This window comes from Lutra lutra, chromosome 10 (genome assembly GCF_902655055.1).
Source record: "Lutra lutra chromosome 10, mLutLut1.2, whole genome shotgun sequence".
In the NCBI taxonomy this organism is placed as follows: Eukaryota; Metazoa; Chordata; class Mammalia; order Carnivora; family Mustelidae; genus Lutra; species Lutra lutra.
In genome coordinates this window covers 1,752,833-1,780,755 of record NC_062287.1, presented here as the reverse complement: position 1 = coordinate 1,780,755, position 27,923 = coordinate 1,752,833, and the positions used below count along the sequence as shown (strand labels likewise).

The 27,923-nt window shown below is 46.7% G+C and overlaps 1 protein-coding gene across 2 annotated transcripts in view; it reads left to right on the top strand.

The window, feature by feature from the left end:
- The window catches only part of PDGFD (platelet derived growth factor D), a 227,689-nt gene extending 207,304 nt beyond the window's left edge, over positions 1-20,385 (top strand). The window contains exons 6-7 of one of the 2 annotated variants that reach the window (XM_047692878.1): positions 7,911-8,125; positions 17,494-20,385. In XM_047692878.1, coding sequence (XP_047548834.1) covers positions 7,911-8,125; positions 17,494-17,619 — 341 coding nt within the window. In that variant the 3' untranslated portion in view covers positions 17,620-20,385. The remainder of the gene's footprint in view (positions 1-7,910; positions 8,126-17,493) is intronic. The other variant, XM_047692877.1, reaches the window with a different exon arrangement.
- The last annotated feature ends 7,538 nt before the right edge of the window (positions 20,386-27,923 follow it).

Genomic DNA, 27,923 nt, shown 5'->3' with positions numbered 1-27,923 from the left:
TGTGCCTTTCCCCCAATGGTCACTCTGGCTAATGATGGATGTCTTTGCCTCCTGGGTCCCTTATCCACTTTTTCTGGGAAGCATTGGGACGCCCCCCCTCCCCACAGCATCCTTTTGTCCTGTGCCCCTGTGGATGCAGGGAGAGCGCACACCCTTCCTACAGCACACGCTCCTTTCAGAACCACCCGTGCTTGGAAAACCAGCCCATTGAGTCTTGACTTACAAAGGACCATGTTAAGCCCCAGGGAATTAAACTGAACACCCATGCCTTCTGACATGGGGATCGAGGTGAACGTGATGCTCCTTCCCTTAGTGACCCCGACTGCAGCATCTCTGCTGTTTGGGGCATTCTGGGCTTAACCTTACTCATTTATCTCTTTTATTCATTGTGACAGTGCTGTGGGGGATACCTACTGAGAGCTAGGATTTGGATCTGTGCTTCAAACACCCTTCACTCATTCAATTTTTAGATTTTTTAAAGATTTTATTTAGAGAGAGAGAGAGAGAGAACATGAGAAGAAGGGGTAGAGGGAGAGAAAGAGAGAGAAAATCTCAAGTAGACGCCACACTGAGCATGGAGCCTGACATGGGGCTCGATTCCACGACCCTGAGATCAAGACCTGAGCCGAAACCAAGAGTCGGGCGTTTAACTGACTGCATGACCCAAGCGCCCCTCAACTCATTCAATCTTTCTAAGTTTCTTGGCAGGAAAGTACCGTTATTGCCAATTTATATACTAAAAGAAAATCAGAAATGTCTGATGATCGTTGCGAAGGAGAGAGTCGTGCCTCGAACTGGGGTTTGTTCGCTGCCCAGGCCAGGCTCGGGGAAACTCAGCAGTATTTCAGGCTCCGAGACTCGGTCTCGTAGGTGAGAGAAAGACATTTCAAGACCAGCTTGATTCTCATTCAGCTCCTAGCTTGTTTTCCTGTTTTCCGTTGCATGGATGGACTTCACACGTCCTACCACGTCACAGTTCTTAAAGTTCCGAGAATTGCCTTCTGATGGTATCAGCTGCCGTCTTGCCTCATTCAGCACCTTGCAGACGGCCGTGCACTCATCCGCTTTGTTGCACGTGTTTGTCAAATGCCTACTCTGTGTCCAGCAACCTTAGGCAGGTCACTTAAGTCCTCTGCCTCTCGGTCCCCACGTCTATCAGATGGGGACAGTTGTGTCTACCATGAGGGTTTGTTACCAGAAGTCACTGAGAGTCGCACATATGAGAGCATCTCACAGAGAACCAGGCACACAATAGGTGCTCACTACATTTCTATTTACGCATCCCTTGGCAATGTTTTTAAACCCCGAAAATTCACTGTTGTCTGATTGGGAACCTGGTGACATAGGTTAATCACTATAAATACATGTGGTAAATATGTCCGTTCTTGAGAAACTAAACCAGCAAACGGAGTCGTGAAATTCATGATTTTAAGTTTAAGATATCCTGATATTTTCTCATTAAAAGTTATAAAGTCATTGCTCTCTCCAGATTTATTTGTGCTTCCAAATTGGAGTTGAGGTATGGAAACAGTTTTCACAATTATGGGCTGATTTATGGAAGAGGGAGTCTGAAAATCACAATGAGGTTGTAATGTCCGTAAAAATGAACAGACTCCTCCTGGAGAATTTATGAACCTTGAAAGGGGCTGAGAAACCCTAGTTACTTGGTGTAAAATACTACAATTACTCATATATCCCTCTTCCCTCCCACCCTCACCCAAAGCCTCATAAATCTAGGGTTGTAGAATCAAAGGCTCATTTTTAGTGTCTTCCGTAACACATTGTGGCCCTTTTCCCCATGGGACAGAGGGTGCATTTCTGGGGGCATCGAGCCATGTATCCAGGAGCAAGCCTTCCTGATGCCATCTTCTCCCGGTGGCACTGCTTCTAGATTCTGTTGGTCTCAGAGCCAGTCATTGCCATACGTCATGGTTCCTCCTTGGTAGAGCCGGTCCTCGAAGGCTAGTTTCTCTGTCCTGCACCAGCAGCAGTCTGATTTCTTCAGAGAGTCCAGACAGAAATCTGGATTGAGGAGTAGGGCTATCAGTGTCCAAAACTCTCTCTGACCTTGACTTTAAGTTTATGGGTTTCCATTCAGAGTCAGGGAAGATTTAAGGAAAATCAGAAACACCTGTCTGGGGTGCCGTAGGGACTTCAGTTGTTTTTATTGGACTTAGTTATTCCAGACATCCTGAAATGGCATGCGTGCTCTGTCCTCAGAGATGCCGTACGTATTTTAGCAGGACTTGGTTGAAACCAAATGGTTTTAGGAGAGCAGGACTTAAATGATCTCCATTCGGGCTAGTCCCTAGGAGGGGAGGAATCAAAAGGTGATTAACTCTCTGCTTTCAAGAACCTTATATTTTATTGTTTTTTCCAAGGTTTTATTTATTTATTTGACAGAGATCACAAGTAGGCAGAGAGGAGGCAGAGAGAGAGGAGGAAGCAGGCTCCCCGCTGAGCAGAGAGCCCGACGCGGGGCTCGATCCCAGGACCCTGAGATCATGACCTGACCCGAAGGCAGAGGCTTTAACCCACTGAGCCACTCAGGCGCCCCAGAACCTTATATTTTAATGGAAGAGAAACACCTAAATAAAAGAAAGGGGCAAAGTAAGGTCTTTGAAGTAAGGGCTGTGGCAGAAGGCAGAGAAAGTGTGGTGAGCCTGTAGCAGGGGATCAGAGGAGATGGAGACTGAATACGGCTTTTGACTTGAGCCCTAGAAGATTAAAATGACATAGTACACTTGAGTGCTAGGGAAAGTGAACTAGAATGACAAAAGCATGGTATTAAAAAGTTACATATATATATTTTATATATAAATATATATATTTTATATTTTAAATTTGTTTTTATATATTATATATATAATTTATATACATATAATATGTATATATACACACATATAGAGCCCTACTTCAAGCACACAGACTTCCCACGCCTTCAGCACATGCTATATATATATGTGTGTGTGTGTGTGTGTGTGTGTGTGTGGTAATATATTGGTGGTGTGTGGCTGCTAAAAGCGTTTATAAAGAATTTGAGCACTGTGAAGTCTTGGTCTGGTTGTTAGAAAATGCTTCCTGGCTCTAAGAACTTGGGGAAGTCTAATTGGAGACCCAGGGGACTCCGGGAGATCAAGCGAAGGCTGGTGACACACACAGCCGAGTGTTAACGGATGGAAGACCAGCATGGCGACAGCCGCCAATCAACTTGACACCCAGGGGCTGACACAAGGGGATCATCTTCCTGTTAAGCAACACAAGCAGCAAATCCAACCTGCGTAGAGAGAAAAAAATCAAAAACAAAACCAAAAAAAACAGCGCTTTCCTGCATTCAGAAGGAGGACATTATTTTGTTTCGCAGCGAATTTTTGTATTCACCAAAAAAACTTGAAATAAGATCGACTTACGAAAGGACTGTTAGAAGGTTATCGTGAGCTGTTGGCGCCCATGCCGTGTGCCAAGCCCGTGGGTCCTCCCGCAGGCACACATCGGAGACACTTTGCGCTCGGTTCCAGCCCGGGGGGTCCACGGGAAGAAAGCGGATACTGCAAGGGAGCAGGTCAGAGGAACGCTGTGGTTTCCTGGTGCGTAGAAAAGTTGTTACGCCGTGCTGTCGTCCGCCAGGTGTGCAATCGCATTATGTCGGAAGAAACCATGTTCATAGCTTGGTTAAAAAAGGTTTTAGTACTAAAAATGCTTACCCATCACCTGAGCTTTGAGTGAGCCCCAATCGCTGATCACAGATCACCGTAACAGATACCATAATAATGGAAAAGTCTGAAATATTGTGAGATTTATCAAAATGCGACAAAGGGGACAAATGCTGATTTGTACAACTTGTGTTGCCCACACACCTCCACTTTGTGAAAAAGGGCAGCGTCTACAAGTATCTGCAAGTGTGGTGAACTGAGACGCGACACAGTGAGGGAGGTGTGCCTATCCCGGCTGTATCTGTCCTGTAAAAACGGTTGTTAGGACCCCAGCACGGGTTCCCTCTGAAGACAGATTTTTGTTATCAATCCATTCAGCTCTCTGCATGGGCTTGCGACCGGTTTTCATGGCTAAGGCCACAGGCCAGCGAGGGCAAGAAGGTGCTTGTCTTCATTTCTTCTTCAGATACAGATTGTGCATAGACGTGGGCTCCTTCAGTTTGGGGGCGATGGAGAAACACATTATGTTGGTCGATGCCAAAGAAGAAAGTAGGCTCTAGGCGGTCAGCCAGAACCTGGCGTACTTCTCCAGCGGAACCCAATAAATGAGTGTGTGCGCTCGGGGCGCACAGGCTTGGGGATACGTCACTGGCAACATCTTGAAAATGGCAGGTCACGGTCTGTCACAGACCTGGGAAACCTGGTCCTTGGGACGGCGAGTGGTCCTCCAGTGGGGAGACCCCAGGGTGGTTCATGGAAGCTGCTCTTTGCCCCCGCAACCCCCCGCCCGCCCGCCTTCAGATCTTCAGACCACAGTCAGAAGCGTGCGGAGGCAGGAGAAAGCCTGGATTCAGACTCTAGCCTGGGTGGCTGGGATCAACCAGACCAGGCTGACTCTCCATCCTGTCCTTCCACACCTGAGCCTCAGTGGGTCGGAGACTGAATGCTATCTCCTACTTGACACATCCCCACCCCGTGCTCAGACCCCAGAACTCATCACAGCACAAGGATCTCCTGCAAAGGACCTGTGCTTTGAGGCCAGGGCTACAAGAAGAGGGGCTCTCCCACTGCCCTGTGCAGGGCCCCACATTGGACTAATATGTCCAGGGAAAGCCTCTGAGGATGGTGGCCCCTTCTCGGCCCTTTGAACAGATTGTCAGTGTCCAGCCCGGAAAACTGATGTTGAAGATCCGTGGAAAGACAAGACTCAAACTCGAAAGGACAGCAAACGAGGGATTATAACAGTACGTACACCAGGGTGAAATAAGGGAAAATCGATGAAATTCCGGGGCCCTTGAATTACATTGGGGACTTCCTTGCTGCCCTGTCCTGTTCCTGTCTGGAGACCAAAGCAGGAATGGAAAGCAAAGCCCTCTCCCTGGATCTCCCTCCAGAGGCTCAAGCCAAGCCCCCATCCGGGGAGGCCCCGATGTTTGCTCACCACTCCGCCTGCTGCCCGGCGTCCTGCTCCGGGCACTGCCTCACCCGTCCCCTTTGACGGGGAGCTCAGTGTCCCCTGCAGAACGCCCACAGTCACACCTGCAGCTGTTTGCATCTGCTCAGAAGCACATTTTATGCCAAGTTCTATATCAGGTGCCTTGGTGGTTTCCATCCCCGGAGACGCAGGGCAGCTGGATGCTAGGGAGTCAGCCCCGGCCACAACCGGAGCGGTCACATCGGCGACCTGATGCTAGAATGGACGGCGTCGTACATCTCTTCCCGGTGGGCAGGGAAGGGAGGCGACCAGTGCTGGTCAGTAAAGCACTTACGGGATGTGAAGGGTTCTGCTTCCAGACGAGGCAGGAGGACGTGCCTCTCCCTGGTTTGTGGAGGGCGCCTTGAGGCTTAGCTAAAGGGAGAGGCAGTCTTGGGGCTCTGGCTATCCCGGGGAGAAGGCTGCACCTGTTCCCGCCCCAGACGTCCTACGGCACCAGGGAGCTCTTCTTCCTTTGGCTTTCGGAGACAGCCATGCCCCCGTTCTCCTAGATGTGCCAGAAGCTGGGGCCAAAGGGGGAAGAGCTCCGAAGCTCAGTGTCCCATTTCCCGTTCGCCTTAACAGTGTGTGGTGGATGGTGAAGTGCAGTGATGGGTAGAAGGTGCCTTGTGGTGGGCTGACCTGGAGACCCTCAGCACACGGCCTCCTGCCTGTCCCCCTCTGCCCTCCTGCACCCCAACCCCTTCTCCTCGCTAACAGCACCTGTTGACTGCTCGGTGGTCGACCAGATAGACCCCCGTTAGCATACTCAGCAGCTGCAGCCACTGGCACGAGCCCCATCCACGGCGTGGCACTGCGCCAGCCAGCGTCACTGTTTGTCTCAAGGTGACACTTGGAATGGATGACGCGGCGCTTCCTAATGCATTTACGTAATCCTTCCTGCTTTGCTGGCAGTTACTTCCAAGGCTTTAGCAGCAATAAAACGGTTCCTTTCCCAAGACACAGTTCAGTTGATTTAAATCTGGATTGATTATAGCTAAACTTAGGACACGTCTTTACAAAGGAAGGGAAAAACAGCAATACGTGATACACAGAAGTTATTCAGCATTTCTTCAGCTGCCCCCTTCCCGCCCTCCCCCGGTGTCGCAGGCTCAGCATAGGGAAGCTGGTGGGGGCGGGGGGACTTCCCTGCCCTTGAGAATCAAAACCCAGTCTCGCTCCTATGGAAAGGCTCTCAGGGCAGGGCATCAACCCAACTGCTGTTAATTCCTCAGTCAGGGGGTCGTCTGCCCATATCGCCAGACCTTCCGCTGACTTCGTGGTGTGAAGGGGACCCCTCATCCCCGTGAGCCTCCCTTGTTTTGGGTTTCCCTCCCCTGCGTTCTCCAGACAGCATCCCTAGCCTCTGGCTTCGACCCCAAAAGATTGCACGCTCGCCGCTCCTCAGCCAGTTTGGGTTTAAGACTAAGACGCTCGCAGGGGCTGGAGTGCAGAGGCAGCCTGGTGCTTGCTGTCTGCCTCGCCTTTGCGGGATTCCTCCCGGGCCCTCGAGGGCATGGTCGGGAGGATGTACCCCAAGTGCATAGAGGATTAGCTGGCTTTTGCAGAACACTGAATGGAAACTGTGAAAACACAGTAATATAAATTTAACTCAAGGACATACTGTGACTAGAATTTGAAAATTGGGGGTGTTGGTCTTAATTCACAGAAGTCCCAGTAACCATACCCCCTTGGCTATCACTGACCCAGAGTCACGACCAACAGAGAGAACCAGAGAAAGGCCTGGATTTTTTTTTTTTTTTAACCATTTGACTTGAAAGGGAAAGATGGAGGAAAGATCAAAATGAATCACGAAGAATAATCCTAATCAGCATTGACTGCGTGCCAGGCACGCTTGAATCAGCCTTCAGTATTGCTGTGGAACAGGTAAAGTTCTGCTGTGGAACAGGTAAAGTTCTGCTGTTGACATTTCCTAGATGAGGAAACAGAGGTTGGAAGCAGCTGGGTGCCTTTCCAGCTCTCCGGAGGGAGGCAGCCACGGCTTTGGGGCAGAGCCCAGCCCTTGCCCTCTCTGCTGCCACCATCTAGGACCCAGGGCACAAATACCCCTCAATACCCACTCCCCAAAATGCCAGCTTCGTGGACATTTTGGTTGACTTTGGAGTCAAAATGAAGTTAAAACCTTTTCTTCTTCATACTTCCCTGTAAAAATGCATCACCAGGCAAGCAATAGAGTAGCTGTCCCTAATGCATCCTTGATAGATTCAAATTATATTTAAATCATGGTTTAGAGTTCAGGTTTTATTGAGAATTGAGAGGCCATGTATTTTGTTGTTGTTGTTATTTTTAAGATAAAGGTAGTTATTTTAAATTGCTGAACATTTTATTTTCTTTCCTCGGAATTCTTTTTTTATATAAAAAAAACTATAAGGAAATTGAACCAAGATAAAGGTTTAGCCATGTTTTTGAGTCTTTTGTTTTTTCTTTGCTGTTGTTATTTTTTCTTTTCAAGCAAATGGATACTTTTATTAACATGGTCATTTTTTTTCTAATACACATGGTATTAATATTTATTATATATAATTTATTAAATTATGATTTATTTATTTATTTATTTATTTATTTGAAGAGCAGATGGGATCAAAAGAGAATCAGATTTTCCATCTTGCATGTGAGGTTAATAAATGGGATCCCAAGGACAGGTTCAATGCCCTCATTAAGGTCATTCTCACAGCATCTTCCCACGTGCTTCCCAAAAACCCATGCTGGGAGCTTTTGCTTCGGGTCGGGTGCCGGCTCACACCTGTGTGTGTTCCTTACAGTCGACCTGGACAGGCTCAATGACGACGTCAAGCGCTACAGCTGTACTCCCAGGAATTATTCCGTCAACTTAAGAGAGGAGCTGAAGCTGACGCATGTGGTCTTCTTTCCCCGCTGCCTCCTCGTGCAGCGCTGTGGGGGCAATTGTGGCTGTGGGACCGCGAACTGGAAATCCTGCACGTGCAGTTCTGGGAAGACTGTGAAAAAGTATCATGAGGTATGTCCTTCTCAAACACTCATGAGCTCTTTCCAGCTGGAAATGTTAGGGTAGGGTGCTGGACAACCAGGCCATGGGTTACAGTTGTTCTAGTTGTTCACTGCACAAAGGCAGCCAGCTGGAAGGATGATTGGGAGCTGAAATTACACATGAGATAAACTTACCAAGCCAAATGCCCTAGAGGGACTAAGTACATCCTGAAAGATGGACTCTTTTCTCTATTCTTTTTTTTTGTTTTAAAGATTTCATTTATTTATTCATTTCAGAGAAAGCAACAGCAGAGAGGTGGGGGGGAGGATCAAAGGGAGAGGTAGAAGCAGACTCCCTGCTGAGCGGGGTACCCCATGCCAGGCTTGATCCCAGGACCCCAAGATCATGAATGAGCCGAAGGCAGACACCTTACCGACCAAGCCACCCAGGTGCCCTTGGACTCTGTTTTCTAATCATCATAAAGCAACCTGTGGGACAACATCCTTGTTTGTTTATATGATCAAATGCGTGATGTGGTGATTCAGAGCTCACGTGACCTCTTTGTAGTAATATGGTGGCATTTGTAAAGGCTGTCATGGCAAAATTTAGGTCACTTTAAGAAAATTCTAAGGGCCAAACTTGAATGCAGTCAAGTCCTTAAGAAATTTAGGAGAGTGAAGACAGCAAAATGTAAATTGACAGAAGATGTTTAGAGAGAGTTTTTAATTCTCTAAATAGGATATTATTTTTCTTCTAAAAGTACCATTTTTTCCTAAAGACTGCTGAGTGCTACCTGGAAAATCAGCTGTGAAAGTAGGCAAAACTAAGCAAAAGTAAATATGAAGATAAAAGAGGAACTAAAATTTAGGGAGAAGAGAGTTCTGCAGAACCCCGTGTTCCTGACTCTATGTTCCTATCACTAGTAACACTGCTTTTCCTTTTTGAACACATAGCACTTTATTGAGCATTAACGGATTCAAGGGGAGCTCAGAGCTGTCCCTGACCTTGGCAACAGCTGCTACTTCCCAATCGTGGGGGCATTTCCAAGTCACAAATATGGAGACTCAGTTTTCACATATGTGAAAAGGGACTAAGACATTATAACACATAATCACTTATAGAGTGGTTCTGGGGCTCAAGTAAAATAGTGCATATGGAATGCCTTTTTTTTTTTTTTTAAAGATTTTATTTATTTGACAGAGAGAGATCACAAGTAGGCACTCAAGAGGCCCGCAGAGAGAGAGGAGGAAGCAGGCTCCCTGCCTAGCAGAGAGCCCGATGCGGGACCCGATCCCAGGACCCTGAGATCATGACCTGAGCTGAAGGCAGAGGCTTAACCCACTGAGCCACCCAGGCAGCCCTGGAATGCCTTTTGTAAGATGTGAAACATCATACCGAAATGTGTTTAAGAACATAATCTAAACAATGAAGCAGACGTTACCATTAGAAATGATTGTTTGCGTTGCTTTTCCTCTTGTATCCACCAAAACAAAGGAGCAAAGTGTGCCCACTAAATAAAACCTCCAGCTTTTAAAAGGTTTTTGTTTTTCTTTTTTTAGTCCTGAAAACAGTAAGACAATACAAACAAGTTTAAGGAGGTGACAGGAGCTAAATGAGAACGGAGACGTCATAACTGGTATTTCCAACTTGGGAAGTGTAGGAAATTAAATGCCACAGGGACCAGGCTTACCTCACATGGGAGAAACACATTATTTTAGACTTCCATAGAGCTTATTTTCTTAGTCATAAGAATTCCTTACTCCACCCTGCAGTTTTCAAGGGGAACAAAAAAAAAATTCTCCTGTGTTCATTGTGTTTTATTTTTGTATGACCTGATGAACTCTAGATAGGGTGTTGTCCTTTGCATCTAAGAACCTGCATTTTGTGATGTGTAGTCAGACCCTGAGGATCAGTGCCGGATGCAGTAATCAGGCTAGAATTAAAATAATCTAGCAAGTGACAAGATCACTACCTAGGCATAAATGCGGAGGAAAAACAGTTAAGTACAGGCCTTTGATCTATCTGTAGAGTGCTTTATTTTTCTCTGGACTCCACTCAGTTTGAAGTTCCAGCTTCATTTTTTATATTGTTTATTGCAGAAATGGCAGAGTTGAACGTGCACACCACCCCTTTTAAAACAAAACAAAACAAAACAAAAAAACCCTCACATTCCAGACAGTGAATGCTAAAGAACTCTGAAGGGTCCTTTTCTTGCTTCTTTTCTTGTCTCTGTCTGCCCACCCGAGCGGTTACCTGTAAATTCCTGTTCACAATTAATATCTAGAAAGGGAAGCCCTTGATCTCTGCTCATCACAGGAGCAGGTCTGAGATGCCAGCATCTTTTTGAAGCTGCTCTCTGAAGCAGCTCTTTGAAACACTTTAGCGTAGTATTTTTACTTCTGGGGTCTGCAGAGCTCTGCACAAAGCCACTCTGCCAGGCTCTGGACAAAGGGACAAAACAACATCGATCACTCTCTCAGCCGCCGCATACCTGACACAAACATGTCTGGCTCCTTGACCCCCGACTCCTAAAATACCCTGCAACATGTCACAGTGACCCCTCTGCTGAGTGCCCCAGGGAAAGAGTAGAGGCTTGTTCCCTTTCCAGCAGTGCGGGTGGCTTGAGCCTGGCTCGTTAGGGAAAAATCCTGATTCTTTTTTCTATTCTGTATCTGTGCTTTAACCCAGAGACACGAAAAATCAGTTTCCCCAGCTGCTGCTTGTAACTGATGAGATGTGAAATGAGTTTCCATGGGCCGTGAGCACCCTTAAGGGGTAACTGGAACTTGTCACATAAGCAGGCCTGTGTGACTCTGCACAAGTATTTCAGCACTAGGCGTTTAAGGCATAAAATGGGAAAAATTATAAAGCTCCTAATGAAGCTTAGATAATTGTTCTTTTCTTGGGTCATGCTGTTTCCCAAGCAGGGGGTTGAGCGGGTCCCCCCACCACCACCGGTAAGATATAGTGTTACCTTCTTTATGATTTCCTGTTCTCCAAAGCTTGTAGGTATCCTTTAAGGCATTTTCCCTGTTTGCTAATAATAGTTCTTTGCAGCCTCTTGGAATGCATAGGATACAAAAATTACTTTGGGGTAGTGAGTTTTCAGAAGGAAGTTTCCAGAGAACATACCGTGTAGATGCTGTTATTTCAGGTCCCATCTTGCCTTGATAATGTGCCATGAAGGAGCAGGATCTTCCCCAGAAATAAGGTTACCTTAGCGGTTTGTCATCCTCTGGTTCCCAATCTATGGACATTCAGGCAACAGCCAAAAATTCACGAAGCAGCAGAGAGAGAGAGTGATCAGAGTTAATTTCCCTGTCCCTCCTCTCGTGATTTTGTCGCAATGCTGCTGTTCCCTGGCCATCGTGTCGAGTAGAACTTTCTACAGTGAAGGGAGCCTTCCCTACCTGCCCCTCCCAGTACGGCAGTCGCCGGTGACGTGTGGCTAGCTGGCACTTGATGAGGACCCAACACAAACAGGAGATCGGACTTTGAATTCTATGTGATTTTAACTTATGTAAATGTAGATAGCTACACATGGCTGGGGGTTGCCATATTGAAAAACACAGCCTAGACCCATCTCTGTTTCTGGACCAAGTGGAAAAAAATAATGACTTAAAAGATTCTTTTTATTTTGCTCTAGAATTTTATATTAAAAATCTGCTTCCTATTTACAGCTTAAGAGTCAGGACGTGTAAGCACATGTTTATATATGAAAAAAGATTAATTAGAGGTTTTAAACTATTGAGCTTCAGACTTGGGATAAAATAATCATACTTTTAGGTTTTTACATGTTTTAAGCATCTGGTATAGAAACAAATTTAGCTAAAATGGGAAATTGAGATCAAGGAGACAGGAAACAAAATGAGTTTGTGAAGAGTTTCTACCCTGTGGCAAAAGCAATGAGATTTGGGGTTATGATTCTAACCAACCGTAACAAAAGTCAAGAAAACTTGGTTCCTTTCTCTGGAAATAGCATTTCTAGAGTAAGGAGAGTCTCCCTGCTTCATCCTCTTTCTGTCTCTTTGGGTGAGACTGTGAGACCACGCTCCCGGGGGTTTTTCCTGTGTTTAAAATGAGACGGGGCAATAGAGCACAACACTGTCTGACCGGAAGGAAGATGTGGCCCCTGGTTCCAGCTTTGCCGTGTGGAAGGCAGCCTAGGGGCCTAGGAGTTCTTCAGTTCATCCCCACAGTAACCCCCAATTTGGGGTTCCCAGGCAGACTTGAAATGACATGGCATTCATTAACCATTACACCATCCTACCCCCCAAATCCTACCTTTCTTACACAAGGAATAGAAGCAAATTGGAGGTGGCAGTGCTAGGTCAACGTAAAGGAGTAAAGATAGGATCGGACAATCAGCAGTTAATATTGATGGAAAAATTCACTCACGTATCAGTGATAACAGTGACACTTGGCTCACGGGGCTACCGGACAGATGTGAGGGTAGAAGACTGGAAAGTCCAGAAGAGATGTGGGTGGAGTTTTCTGAGAGGTCTGGCTTCCCTGCAGCCTCGATGGCTCCCCGAGTGAATGGACCCTGCATTTCAGTACAGCTGAATGTGCACGTTCCTTCCCTTGTAGATCTAGCTTCCTGCCATCGCTTTGCACACCTGCCTTGGGCCGTGCTCCCCCTCAGGTAGACAAGACCATCTGTGACATGGATAGTCATCCATGCCAATTCTGCACTCTGAATGTGGTGCCCAGTCAGCCGTCCATTACATTTTCCGCAGTGGGTAGACATGAGCCCTGTAAGGTGCTGTCGAAATTAGAGAACTGCTTCGCTCTTTCAAGGCTGGACTGCAGCTGAGTGCACCCTCACAGTAGCCCCCGTGTGCTCCCAGAAAACGTAACGTCTACAGAGAGCAAGATTGGATTTTCAGTATTCATGAGCGTTTTATGGACCCTGACGACAACCCCGGCCTTTGGTCACCTGCAGACTTCATCAGCCAGGGAATCGTTCCTAAACTCTGTCGTCGGTGTCTTTCTTACTGAGTACCCTATCTTACCACATGCAATCAGTCCTTCTGCTGCGAGGCTCCGGGTCTGCTGGGACTGCTGCCTGCAAGCTCCATAATTATCCGGCAGAAAATAATGTGTTATCCCTTCTCGAGATGTTTTAGTTCATAATCACTTAGGTTTCAGAAAAATGGTCTAGCAGCCCTTAAAAATCTAAACTCTCTGGACATTTTTCATGAAGTCTAGAAGCATGGAAAAGCTCAAAAGGGAAGCAAAAATAGGAAGCTTTTTTTTTTAAAGATCAGAAGCTATGTATATGGAGTACAGCCTGCTTTAGAAGTTGGGAAGAATCTTAAATAAACTCTTAATGGTTCCAGCTCATACAATGCATTTGTCCTGAAATATGTGTTTGTGTTCCTATGTCAGCCATTAATCTGAGAACTATTAAAGGCATTAACCTTTTTTTTTTTTTTATATTCCCAATAAAGAAGAACCCAACTCAGCAGATAGCTTTTCTGCCTGGTCTTGTTTTATTAGTGGAATAGCTTTATGGCAATGATTCATTCGGTGGTTTATTGGCAACGAGGCGAGTAAATGAAGCAAAAAATCTTTCGTGATGTGGTAATTTGCAGATTGAGCATCTTTGACTTTGTGTAGCGTTGCGCAAGCCACCACCCGGCTTAGTCCTTCTCCAGTTAGTCCAAGTCAACTTTGTCTGGACTCGTGTGGTTCTCTGGGTGGTGGAGAGGGCTCAGGGTTTCCACCCACAGGTAGTAATAAATGGCTCACGGGTCGTCAGTAGGTTTTTATTTTGGGGTGCGCTCACAGCTGTGAGCCCTAGCTCAGAAAATAGGAAAGCATTTTGGGATAGTCTTATTAGTATGTGTCCTTCGGTGGCTGAAATTAATTCAGTGGTTCCTTCCTTCCCTTTAAAAGTGAGCAGATAACCTATAACCAGCCAGTTTGCCTTCCCAGATAAAAGCTTTTCATTTCTCTTTTAACTTTCCATGCTCTCTCAAGTCAGTTTTGCTTTCTTCCTCCTCTCAGTGCGGCGTACCTGAACCTCAGACTATTACATGGTCTGAGAGCTTTGAACATCAGCGCTGTGGTCAGCCGGGAAAGCAGTCCGATTTCCGCTTCGTTCAAACAGTGCTTTCCGGTCTTGTCTGGGAGAATGTCTGCCAATTCGTTTTTTTCTCTTCTTATCAGCAAAACACAAACATACCATGCTCACGTTGCTTAATATAAAATACAGGGAAAATCCCTGAACCATCAGGAGACCGGTTAGAAGAACCACCTGGGCTCTGTGCTCACGCCATCGCCAGGCTCTTCTGTTGGCCGTCAAATGAGAACGCAAAGAGCCCCGGGAGGCCAGGGGCCGGTCATCACTGCTCATTAGGCTCTCGTGACAGTCATGCTCTTCAGACACTCACATCTTGGGACTCATTTCCCTCCCCTCCATCTGCAGACCCCCCGTCTGGTTAACGTAGAGTCTTGGACAATAGCGACTAATGCACATCAGACGGAGAAGTTCTCGGCAGAGCTGTGGGGCTCAAGCCTGTAACGCCTTCCAAGCGCGCCACCTGGGCAGAGCTCAGCTGCACTTCTGGGCCATCACGAGCGGGGCTGTTCGGTGTCCAAAATGTCAGACATTCTGCAACCACTGTTGCTGGGTGGGTATTTTTTGGGGGGTGGGGTCTTTTTGTTTTTTTTTTGTTTGTTCGTTTGTTTGTTTTTTAAATGAAGAAGCAACATCTCTTTGTTTCCCCTCGAGTTCCCAGCAGGCGAGCACCTGGCGGCCACACACGGAAGGCACATACCACTGTGGTTCTGCTCTTGGTACTTCAAATTTTCCAAAACTGTGGAAGCATTACAAGCCGCCCAAAGCGTGGGACCCTGTTTTGGGCCCCTGCTTTATCTCCTGGCTTGTGCGTCTGTCTCCCGGGTTTGTTGGAGGTGCAGGGAGGGAGGTGACGAGAGGAGATGCGGGGGTGGGGTGGTGAACAGAGAGAGCAGGAGCGTTCACGGCTCCGATGGCACCGTCCCCAGCCCGGGGGTGCTGCTTCAGCCGCTGCTGTGTGCGCAGCATGCTCGCGAGCCGTCCACACGTAAGTTCCCGTGGCATAGGCGAGCTCAGCCACGTGGCGTCAAGTCCCAGTGCCAGCTCCGTAACGGTGGGCAAGTAGCTTAACCTCTCTCTTTCCTCACATATGAAAATTAGAAAAGTACTAATATGTTGCAGGGAAATCCAAATAATATTTGCAAAAAAGCCCCTTAGGACAGCGTGTGGCATCAGTACCGTGAGTCGTTGTTTCCGCTGTCCTCAAAGCGCTTTGATCCAAACTAGGACACAAAATAAATCGGGTGGAATTGGTGACACAGACCGTCAGAGTAGTCGAGTCGCAGGAGGGAAAGAGAACAACAGAATTAGCTCGGAGAACGGCCATTTGGACTAAGTTTACCAACAGCAGATAGTTTGGAGTGTCTGTGCCTCTGGCAGGGCTCTTGTCGGGTACCCCCACCCCCGTGCGCTCATGAGCATCCGTCGGGAGCTCTGCTGCAGGTGGGAATCCGTGTCCCGCTCTGTATTCGCCGAGTGCAGACGCCGTAGCTTGATCGAACATGGAAGAAACGAGCTGATCTGTTCTCCTCCTCCCTGGGGCCCCCATGGCCCAGCCTGGCTTTGTACGGGGGGATAAGCGATGAGGACTCTGCACCCGCATTTCCTAGTCGAGGGTTTGGGTCTGTTCATGGCTCCAAGCCAAACGGCTGGGAAGGAATTCCTGGTTAAGAAGCAGAGGAGTACCATGAAATGTCCCACAGAGTCCAAAGCAAGATTTTGCCACACGTAGCCTTCACCTGGGATCAGCATATGCCAGGTGCATCCCCGCTCTGGCTCCCATGTGGAGCCCGACAGCCCTTGGAAACACAAGGAAATCACAGGCACATCAAAGGGCATGGGTGCCAGGGTGCTAGGACCCTAGCGGACAGCCCAGGGCACAAGCCGCAGTGGCCGGAAGACCCCGCACAAGGCACGTGGCCTCCTTGAGGATCTCGGTCCCCCCCATCTATAAAACGGGGATAAGGACCTGTCCACTACTACGTGACAAGGTTTGTCGGAGGGGAGAAGAAATAATGTGTCTGTGATCATCCTTGGAAAACTATAACATACAATATCGTTGTATGGTAGCACCTGCTGGAGTTCAGAGTCTGAAAGGAAAATGGGAAAAAAAATCTGAACTGACGGTGGACAGGAGTCTGAGAGCATATAGAGGAGAAGCGGACTGACGAGATCGTGTTGGTGGGAGCGCGTGTATGGTTTCCACGGCATCGTGTCTGAGACGAGTAACATTTGATTTCGGCAAAGGCCTTTGCAGAGAAGAAGTTAGCTTCCATGTAAATATACTAAAAGTATGTTTCAACTTAGATTTTTTAAAGTTTTTATTTAAATTCCAGTGTGTTAACATACCACGTGATACTAGTTTCTGGTGTACAACACAGTGATTCAACACTTCCTTCCCCACCCAGAGCTCATCACGGCAGGTGCCCTCCTTCAGCCCCGTCCTGTTCCCCTATCCCCCACCTGCCTCCCCTCTGGTGTCCAGCAGTGTCATCTCTGTAGCTCAGTCTGTTTCTTGGTTTACCTCTTTCTCTCTTTTCCCCCACTTTGCTCATCTACTTTGTTTCTTATATTCCACATTTGAGTGCAATCATTTGGTATTTGTCTTTCTCTAACTTACTTCCCTTAGCATCATGCTCTCCAGCCCCATGTCATTCCAATCAACTTATGAACTTAAAAGATTAAGGATATACTTTATGAAGAAACACTGTATCAATACAGTATTGAGGTAGAAAAATTCTAGTGGAGCCTGGTCTGTTTTAAATTGCAAAAGATATTGCATTTTGACAAATGGATAAGGACATATACCCATTTTCAAGTAATTATGGCCACTACGCACCTTCATCAGGCATTATTGTCAGGGCATTACATCAAACATTTAGCCACACTGGCGTATTCACGTTCATGACACTATCCGTTGTTCTGTTTCCAGAAATAATCAATACTCGGTATTGTATTTATCCGTAACATATGCTCTATTCAAAGAATATTTATAACAGTGTTTGGAGCAGCACTTGGCACAAAACGGGCCCTTGGAAAGCTGTCGTAAGTGCCCACCGGGACCCCGGAGCTCATCCTGGCACTGCCCGCGGGTGATGCTGGTGGCGTTACCCTGTGATCCGGTGACCAGGCTGCCCGCGTCGGGAAGTTGACAGTTGTAAAAATATTAACGTGAGGGCATCATCATCGCAAGCCCATAGTTCTTACTGGCTTCTCAAAGGGTTGGGAGCCACTTGTCATAAAGAGCAGAAGGGGCATCTCGTTGTGCTAAACCCTCCGGGCTTTCTAACAGGCACTGTGCTTCTGGTCCTAGGTGTTGAAGTTTGAGCCGGGCCATTTCAAGAGGAGGGGCAGAGCAAAGCACATGGCTCTCGTCGACATCCAGCTGGACCATCACGAGCGCTGCGACTGTGTCTGCAGCTCAAGACCGCCTCGATAAAGGGGTGTGCACACACTTACACTGAGCACGAATGAATCCTTAGTTTGAGGAGGGTGTGGCGAGAGACCCTTTTCCTCCCAGCAGCCGAACTTAACTACTAGCCTGCAAAGCAATGAATACAAGTGGTTGCTGAGTTTCAACCCAGCTTGGTTAGCCGTGGCAAGTAGCAAGGTATATTGTCAACGTCTATAGCCCAGAATATAGGATTGCAGCCAATAATAGTGTCAGAGAATCCGTACACGTACATACACATACGGTCATACTCTTCACATCTCTGTGTCAATACATCAAACGGTTTATTCCGTGTCTACAATGAGGTACACCAGAGCTGATGCATGGTGGCATCATTTAGACCCTTAAAAATCTTATGACAAATTCAGGGACATATTAAATACAGGAAACATGACCTTGGAAGATTCAGAAGATTATTTAGGTTATTTTAAAATTTGAATCACAAAACAATCTTGGAGCTTGCTCTTTTAAAGAAAGCACCTTGTATATTAAAAACCAATAAATGAGCTTTTCTTATATATACACATCTTAACTATAAAGAAAAAAAAGGAAAACTGTGGATTCTGGGACAAAGGCATAGACCTAACCATGTTTCCCATGGGACACACTACGTGCTTCCTAGGTAGACAATACTTGCCCATCTGCAGAAGCATGCCATAATAATATAGATGCTTTAGAAAGTGAGTCATTGAGTCTTTTTGTGCATCTTGCTGAGGCATGCAAATTCATTGAACACCTGTCTCCAAAAAATTTCTCAGAAGGTTTATTATTATAATCCTCCCAGAGACAGTTTATTAACTGTAGCAGAAATCTGAATTGTTTCCTTCTGGAAAACACCTCCACAGAAAACGGCATGGGGACTCTGTATGACCTTTTCCAACTAGTGTTCGTTGAAAGACTTGGGTAATTGAAAGTAAGAACAGTGAACATAGAGACAGTAATGGAACTGGAAATCGGATGGAGTATTTGATTGGGTCCTTAATAATAATGGATCCAAACCTCTCCAAACTATGCCAGTCCATTTTATGTCTCTTGCATTCGTGCTCCCGTCTCTCTGATACACAAACGTGGATTTATAATGGCATTTAAATTTGGCAAACATCCTGAATTATTTATAGCCTAAAAGCTTTCCTGTATTAAAACCACCCGGTTTTATTGATGTAACTTCCTAATCGTACCCTCACTCACCATTCTGAATTCCTTTTTCTGAACTAAGTGGAATCAGGTCTGGAGTCTGTGGTTCTCTCCAGATCTGTGGAGCTCATTCTTAGAAGGCTGTCCTGCAAGTTACAGGGGCACAAATTTGGCCTTGCTCCACCGCTAGAAACCTTGAGTCCGGATCGGCGGTCTTCTCATTTTTCCCTCCCAGGCTCCCCAGTGTCTATTAGAAAGGAGACTGAGTCCTGGAGTAGGAAGCAATTCATCATTCTCCAGGCTCAAGACAGAGAGAAACACTGAAATCCGGATAGCCCCAGGGCCACTCGGAGAGAGTCCCACTTTTCTTGCTGCCTGGAAACAAAAAAAGGAGAGCCGACTTCTCCCGCGAGTCTAGGGCCCTAGTGACCAGGACCGGTTTGAGTGAGGGGTGTGTGACGTGGGCTGCGCCAGCCCAGGGCTCAGGTGCGGGGTGGAAATACACCTGGACTTCAAAGCATGGACCACCTTCCCCACCGTCCTCACTCGTAGCCTCCTTCCCTCTCAGCTCTAGGAGACGAAGGCCATTGCTTATTGACGATGTGAAAGTGCTCTAGAAGCACCCAGTGTTCTCGCCGCGGAGGGGTGAGGGCGGGAATCCCTGCCTTGCTTAGTTGCCCAGGACCCCAGAGCACAGTCAGAAATATCCCAAGCAGACACCCTCCCGGTCAGGGACCTGCTGGTCCCCTTCACGGCCACGTGCAAGTTCACCGTGAAAACATCAGCTTGGGTGCCCAGATCAAATGTGTGTCCCCGACTGTGGCCTGTGCCGCTCACGCCGTCGTGGAAGTGTGAAAGATGAGAGTGTTCTCCCCGGTTTTCAATAAACCTTCCAGGCTGCAATAACTGGGATGGTTTTCGGTTAAAGCCCTATCTGTGCTCTTTATTTATTAGCTGAAATGCAAGCAGGCATATTCGCTCACTTTCCTTTCTTCTTTCCTGAGTGTTTTATTAAAACGTCTCCCTTGGTTATATGTTATCTGTTGCACTTGCAACGTGTAGCCAATAAATCTGTTCCATTGCCATCCGAGGAATAGAAAAGCTCGCCATACAAATTACATTTCAAAACAAACCCTAATAAATCCGCATTTCTGCATGGCTCGCTCACCTGGAATAATGCCTTTCATTCACTACGTTCTTATGGGGCAGAACACTTTCATAAGCAGAATTGGTTGTGTTTTGTCATATCGACAACACGCGCTTTTTTCCTCTTGCCGCATTCTTCTATAGCAAATGTAATATGGCTCTTATCTCCGTGAAAAATGTATGTTGCTTTTGAACAAAACTACTCCGTTATTTAGTCCCCAACAGCACTTTTGAAAGGAGCACAGTGTTACGACCTTATTTTCACCAACGCACGCAAGTCTCCGGGTGACGGGACGGGGTGACATCTGTGGGCTTCATTTTGGGAAGTAGGAAGGGCGCGAACCTTGTCCCCTAACGGCAGGTTTTGGCTCCATCCCTGTGCCGAGGCTGGGCAACCGGACGGGGTTTGAGTTTTGCTGTTCTGCTGTGCCGTTGTGCCTCTTGGACTGTTTGTTTCCTCACTGGCCTTTTAATAAAACAGAGTCGCATCTGACATCCCTCCCTGAAGACAGTTCACAGCCTGTCTCTTCCTTGGGGGCCTGACATCAGTACCTTTGGGACTCATTTCCCTTTTGTCTGCCCTGGAAGCTTTTCCCCTCTGGAGGGGCAACCCAGCCGGGGAGGGGTGCTCCTGGCTCAGGGAGACCAGTGAGGGGTTGTGAGCCTAAGGACTTTGATGATGATCAGGGGGCGGGGAAGCGGGGACAAAGGGCAAAGCCAGCTCTGCTCAGACGAGAACTTGAGCCTCTCCTCGCAGCTTAGTCCTGTGGAGGCAGCCGCTGCTCCGAGCTGGGTGAAACTCGGCCACTTCATTTAGCTGAGTGGCTTCAGTTTGCTCGGGGAAAGGCAGTGGAGATGTGTTTTCTGTGCCAAGAATCAATTTTCCCTTCGGAAATACCAGCTAATGTGTGAGACAAAGTGTGGGGAGGGCCAGGAAGGAATCCAATAATGCTGTGCATAGTAGTTAATTTAGAGAACTTGGATTTTTATATAAAAATCATGCTAGCTGTAGATCATGATTCTTACATAAAAATCCAAGTTATCAGACTATATATACACATGCATGGTTATCTGAAATGCTTATACATATATATATGCAGTATCTTAATGCAGAAACCTGAATCATCTTATGTTGTTTCCTGAAGTATACATGTGTCCAGTTTTACTCTAAGAATAACTTAACAGACGTCCAAATTGTTCATATCCTCCCGGGGTCCTCCGGTAGAATATTAAATCAAAATTCATAGATTAGTGTTCATGCCTGAACTCCCAGGAAATACGGTTTTGTTTATTGACAGCTCTGATCAAATATGCTGGAAGAGAGAATATTTATAATTCACTGGTTTTTATTGACATCCACTTAAATTGTGTTGTTTTTAAAGATCAAGTTAAGACATGCAGCCCTGGGTGGGGGTGGGGGGTGTCTCCTCAGTGGCAGGGGAGGCATCACCAGTGGGAATGGAGGAGACACTAACTGCTTCATTTAAGACCTCATGCTTGCCGTCCAGGTTATCGTCCTCAATTATAAGTTAACTTGTATTTTTTTTTATATAAAGCTCATTTCTATAGAGATCTGTAAAAATTCTTTAGCAGACCACATTAGAAGAGAGTGGGGCTGAATCGGGCCAAGAAATCTTCATTTTCCAATAAGACCATTTGAATTTCTAATTATTTTAAACTGTTGGATATGGGCTGCTGGGTTCAGTGGCCAGGAACCAAACGTTAAAATTACTCTTGGATTCAAATTCTATTTTACATAATTCCTATAATACAGATTCTCTTTTAAGAACACATTCTGGGTCATGTTCTCTTACCTCCACATCTCTGGTTGAGGTCATATTACAAATTCATTCTCTTCTGATAGCTTCTGGCCTTTCCTTTCTCCCTCTGAGCCCTACCTTCCTTCCCTTTCTCATCGGGCTCTACCCACCAATCTTTGGGTCAGGGAGAATCAGGATCAGTGTCTGCTTTGGGAAGGCACAGGAGGTGGGGGCCATTCAAGGAGACCAGGAGAGCAAATGGTTTCCCAAGTGAGTATGTCACAGGCTTAGAACGCCAACTGTTAAAAAAAAATCCCTACTTTTTGAGAGTTGAACACAAGCGAATGTTTGCTGTTATTGTCCATTTTGGTACAAACTTCAGAATGTGGTGGTGGATGTTTCCTGACTTCTATCAAAGGATATCTAGCCACCATCAATATGGGGAAAACTGACTAAATTAAATGTTTCATTAGTTCATTGAACAACAAAATGTATTAAAACACACTATGTATCAGGATTGCTTTGGGGTCAACACACAAGGTCCACAAGAGAGGACAAAAGTAGGGATAGATAGTCTAGGGGCATAAACAAGAAGAACAAAGATCTTCCGGCAAAAACGCAAAAGGTAAATGTAGGCCTTTCAAAGAATGAAAAGTAACATGGCAGGAAAGAACCACGATGGGTGGTAACTTTGATAAGGCAGAAAAGCAGCTGGTCACACAAAGTCTTGGGTGGATGGCTAGCAAAGTTTTGTCCTTTATTTGGAGCTCTTAAGCCCAGTGGGGCTGCAAGTGTCACACTGTGTTGGAACATTAGAAGGTCTTGGGTTCAGTGAACCAGCCGGCCACTTTCTGGACCTGTTTCCTCGTTTACAAAATCAGAAGGCTGAGATACAGCCTTTCCAGCAGAACAGTTCTGCATTTTGGAAAATGGCAGCCTGCAGGAAGGATGGGGCTAGGAATACGAAATATAAAGCTCCTCGGAGTTCTCCAGATGAGGCGTCAGAGACAGGAGGGGTGCAGGCCCCCTCTGGTTGTGTGGGCTCTGCACTGCAAGTTCTGGAAGAAGGTGCTGTCTGCATGGACTGGGGCTGCGAGGAAAGTTCACAGGGGGATTCAGGGGTCTTACTGACTCAGTGTGGAGAGCAGTGCAGGCTCAGGGCATGTCCTAGAGGAAGAAGTCCTGTGAGTTGGACTGTTGAGAATGTTCTCCCCAGAACACTAGGCAGGCAGGAAGGAGAGGCTGATTTTGAGAGAGGAGATCACAACTGTCTTAAGAGCCAGGCCTGTGACATTGACCGGAGTCACGCTTAGAGCCGCGAAGCAGAACCCAAGAGAAGGACAGTAAATAACAGAAGCTAAAGGACCACAGAGAAGAGGGGAAGGAGGACTTCACAGGCTCACAAGTAAGGGTTCCGAGGTGGGGTGAATACATGGCTGGTTACGTGTCCGGAACTCTGACAGACGCAACAGATTTGAAGAACAAAAAAATAACCTTGCTTTCTGCCCTTATCAAACTAGGGAAGGGATGGTACATATTACATAAATAATTCATTGTATTTGTGAGAAGGAAAAGGATGAGTTGAGAAGACATTAAAAAGTAGAATTTCCCTCAGCAGCAGAAAGGGATTCCTGAAGCATTGGTCATTTCCTGGAGACCCTGGAGCAGGAACAGAGATTTGAATAAATGTTAGGCAGCAGGAAAGCCAAAGGAGACTGTGGTATTAGAAATGAAAATAAAATTGTGACTCAATTAGAAAAGTATTTTGAATTTTTAATTGACGACAGATGATATATGGATTGGGTGTCGAGAAGCAAGTGGAGGAGGGTGTCAAGGGTTTTTCTAAGGTTTCTGGCAAAACAAACTGGGCAGACAGAGATGCCATTTGTTGAGACGGGGGCCCGGGAAGAAGAGGAGATTTGTGGTAAATCAAGAGCTTGGTATGAGACATTTGTGCCCAATGGTCTTTGACACACCCACTCGGAGATACTAGGTGGACAGGTCTGGTCTGGCACTCAGGAAGGGTCTAGGAGTGAGATGTAAGCTTGGGAGCCATCATCACACAGTGACTGAAAGTCACAGGAATGGTCGAGTCCCTTGGAGGAGGGGGAAGACCAAGGAGGAAAAGGATGACAGGACAATCGCAAGGGTGCCGGAGGAAGCAGTGGGTCCATGGGGGCTGGGCCTGTCTTATCAAGTTTGGCAAAGAAGATGGAGCAGACGTGCCCAGAAACACCCTTCCCAACCGCCCCCTCACAGACCTTTTCAGGGAAAAGCGGCTTGATCGATGGTGGCACCGTGCACGGGAACTTGGCACCATGATGCCCAGCTCTCTCCTGGAGCCACGAGCTGTGTGTGCCTGTTGAGCCCCCGGAATGCGGCTTCAGGCTGAAGACGTCTTCCTTGCACTACCTTAAACTGACTCACATTCAAGTGTGAATGGCCACACGGGAGTACTGGCTGCTCCTCAGAGCAGCTCTGGATGTGAGGCGTTTCCCACAGACTTGTGGCCACAGTCACACTTCACAGAACCACACACACACGCGCGCGCGCGTCTCGGCTGGATATCCAGGGTAGCGGCACCTGACCCAGCCCAGGACCTACCTTTCTCACGACATATGGAGCTGGGAAGAGATTCAGGTGGTCTCTCTGGTTATTGGCATGGTAAGACGTAAACATCGATGGCTGTGGCACCACACTCCTTCCACATGGACCAGAAAGCCCAGGGAAGGCCCAGCCACAAAGGAAGGGGAGGAATGACACCTGTGTGGGGAAGTAGTGGGGAGTCCAGAGGGAGTCCCCCAACTCCGTGCCCCTGGGTCCTGAGGTCTGGCCACATTCCACTCCTGGTTCTCCCGGAATGTCGCTGATGAGGTGTGAATCAGAGGGTCACATGCTGTGTACGGAAGAACTGTGCTGAAATCGAGGTTTTGAGTGAAAACCACTTGCTGGAGAAGCTGATCAGGGAGCGGAAAGAGAGACGGTCGATCCCTATTCCTCGTGGTGGTGAGGTGCTCTAATGGTGCCCCAGACACCGAGTTAGTGAGCCCTGAGTCACCCTTCCAGCGGGAGGAGACACGTGGTTAGGTTTTGGAAGCATCTGGTCACAATACTTTCATCAAGTGATAGACACATGACCTTGTCTCCTGTGTGTCTCTGCTTCAGGGGGTCTTATTTAATACGTGCTATTGATTAACATTGAACTCACTGACAAAGCACTATAACCCTTGCCTTACCTAATGCACACATGTTCACCATAAGGCACATCCCAGCCTTCTCGCCCTTAGGAGAACCACACAGCACAATAGTGCCAGGCCTGGGAGCCATTTCAAATGGCTCAGGCACCAACAAAAAACCACAAGAATGTAAAAAACCTGGCACTAAAAAGACCATGAAAAAGACCCTTGTTTACCATCTGAGCACTGAAAAAAGAAGGCAGAGTGGCACCTCGTTCGACCCCAGCTGGGTGTATGTGTGTTGGACACGTCCAGTGGTTCAATGCACTGACCACGTCTGTAAAAACACACAAGGTGGACAGATTGTAGAGGCACGTATGAATTGTAGGGAACAGGCAAATTTGCAAATACAGAAGCTGCACGTAATAAACATTGACTGTGTCCATTTATTGAGTGCCCACAGGATCCCCCAAATTTTCTGAAGCTCGGGACTATTTACCTAATTTTCAAACTTACCCAATGATAAATGAGTTTTCTGAAATTAAAAAACGAATCTGTATAAAGCGTTTATTCTACAATGTCATTGTATTTATTAAGTTTCCTGAAGATGAGAGGTGAAGCATAGAGACTTCGAGTAAGGTCTTCAAGGTCAGCAGGTGCTAGACTCCAGGCAGTTCTGTAACCCACATCCATCATCGCACAGTCTCACCACCTGTCCTGGTCATTGGATGGGGGTGGAACTAAAGAATTTCTTCATCAAGTCTTCTCACCTAGAATCCCAGGCAAGTGTCCTGAAATCATCAGTGAGTATTCTGGTTCACTTTCACTTATTTAATTAACTAACTAATTAATTAATTAGGACAGGCACAGTTTTGGGCACCAGGGCCAATGAACAAGATAAGGAACAACACAATGTTCTAGCTTTTGTGGACTTGGTAGCAAGGTAGAAACAGAAAATAATCACGTATATAATTTTATAGAATGATCAGTGCTATTTTTTAAAAAAGAAAAAGCTAATTAGGTAAAAGGTCTCTCCTAAGGAAGTGACACTTTTGCTGAGATCTAAAGGAAGTGAAAAGTAACGGGGGAAGCATCTTGGGGAGGAGCATTCTAGGCAAAGGGAACAGGAAGTGCAAAGGTCCTGAGGCAGAAACAAGTAAAGGATGGTGTGAGGAGAAGCTAGAGGGCCAGGGTAATGTGGACAAGGAACAGCAGCAAATAAACAGAAGTTTAAAAAGTAGGGAGGGCTCATTCATAGGGGTCTTCTTGGTCATAGCAAAGACTTTAGATTTTTAGTGTGTTGGGAGGTCCTCGGGGAGTTTTGACCAGGAGAGAAAAATATTAGGACAAGTGGCTAAAAGGTCCATCACTGGGTAGAGAGTTGACTGTGGGAAAGCAGAGTAGAAGCTGATAGACCATCGGGGCCACAGGCTCGGGAGCGATGAGCGACAGAGGCTCATTGAAGGAGGTGAAAGCAGGCAGTTTTCTGATGTCTGAAAAGCAAAGCTTTAGAGCACGAGGGAGGGAGTAGGGTCAAGAATGCCTCCACGAGCGTGGCCCTGACTCCCCAGTGGATGCCAGAATGTTTTACCCCCTGGGGAATGTCCTAATACAAGAGGACTGGGGGTGGAGGGTTCAGTTTTCTTCAGACATGCACAGTCTTCTCATAAATCCTAGATTCTGGAGTCGGGTTTTTTCTTTTTTCTTTCTCTCTTTTTTTTTTTTTTTTTGAAAGAAAAAGTTGATTTCTGGGTCTCCTGGGAAAGTATGTTCTCAGTACATAGGAGTCAAACAGCTTTGCTGATTCACTTAAATCCCCATTTTGTTAAAAAAAAAAAAAACCCTGATATTTTTCAGGTTAAACCTTATCTCAATACCAAATTCGATCTTGGTTATTACATAAATGAAAAGTAGAGTTTTCTGTGACAGATTACTTGTCCCTGCGTGTCATGGGAAGTGAAGACTCTTGGGCTGGATAGAAACTCTGACGAGAACCCACAAACAGCTTTGCTGAGAAGACGGCTTGCGCTCATCCTAAAGGAGAGAAAAGCCCAGAATGGGAAGTATATTCGTTGCGGGGGGGGAAGGAAAACAAGGAAACACTTTGGTCTACTATTTACCCAAAAATGCACTCAGAAAGAAACCAGATATAATTGTCTGAATTCTGGGACCTCCCGCTAGCTCACCCTGCCTTGCTCGCATGGGAACAAAAATCATTTGCTGTTTTAGCCGTCGGAGGAGGTGCGCCCCTTCAGCAAACATTTTCAAGCAACGTATGAACGTCTGCACAAGATCGGAGCAAATATGACTTTCCTTTTTCTTCTCATACAAATTAAAATAGACTAAAAGCCCCAGAGCTGTGAATGGTAGAGCTCTCAATCTGACATCAAGGAGATGAGCCAGAGTTTAACCATAATCGTGTTTTGTGTCTAGAATATAATGTGCCTAGAGGAGACCTACCGTTTTACTATTGTACTTTTCTCAGTGATTCAGTCCACGATTATTTCTGAGGACCTACTACGTATCAGGCACTGGAGGAGGTATGGGCAAAGGACCTGTGAATAACACCAATTCGGCTCCTGCCCATATAGTTCTAACCATATCACATGGACAGGTAGTAAAGCGGAGATTACCCGAAGCAATTTCCGGAACTCCTGTGACCAGGGCCTCTCCATTCCCCCGGAGCAGCATTTCTCCAGCTCAGATCTGTTGACACGTGGGGTGGACGATTCTTTACTGGTGCCTTGCAGACTGCGTGGCGGCATTCCTAGACTCCATGCACGAGATGCTAGGAACATGCTTCCCCCCTTAGTGATAACTAGATGTGCCTTTCAATAATTCCAGGTGACCTTGGGGGAAACCATTAGTCCTCATGTGACAACACTAACCTGAGAGCATGATCTTAGCAGTGAGAGTCTTGCTTCCTCTAGGGTCTCCCGTTCATTCTGCAAAGTTGCCTTTTCCAAATGATACTGCCAGGAGAGGAGATCGAGGATGAGGATAACGTGAAGAGGCTTGCCGGTACCCCTGGACTGGACCCCGCTGAGGATACAGCAGAACCCCTCCATTGGCTTTT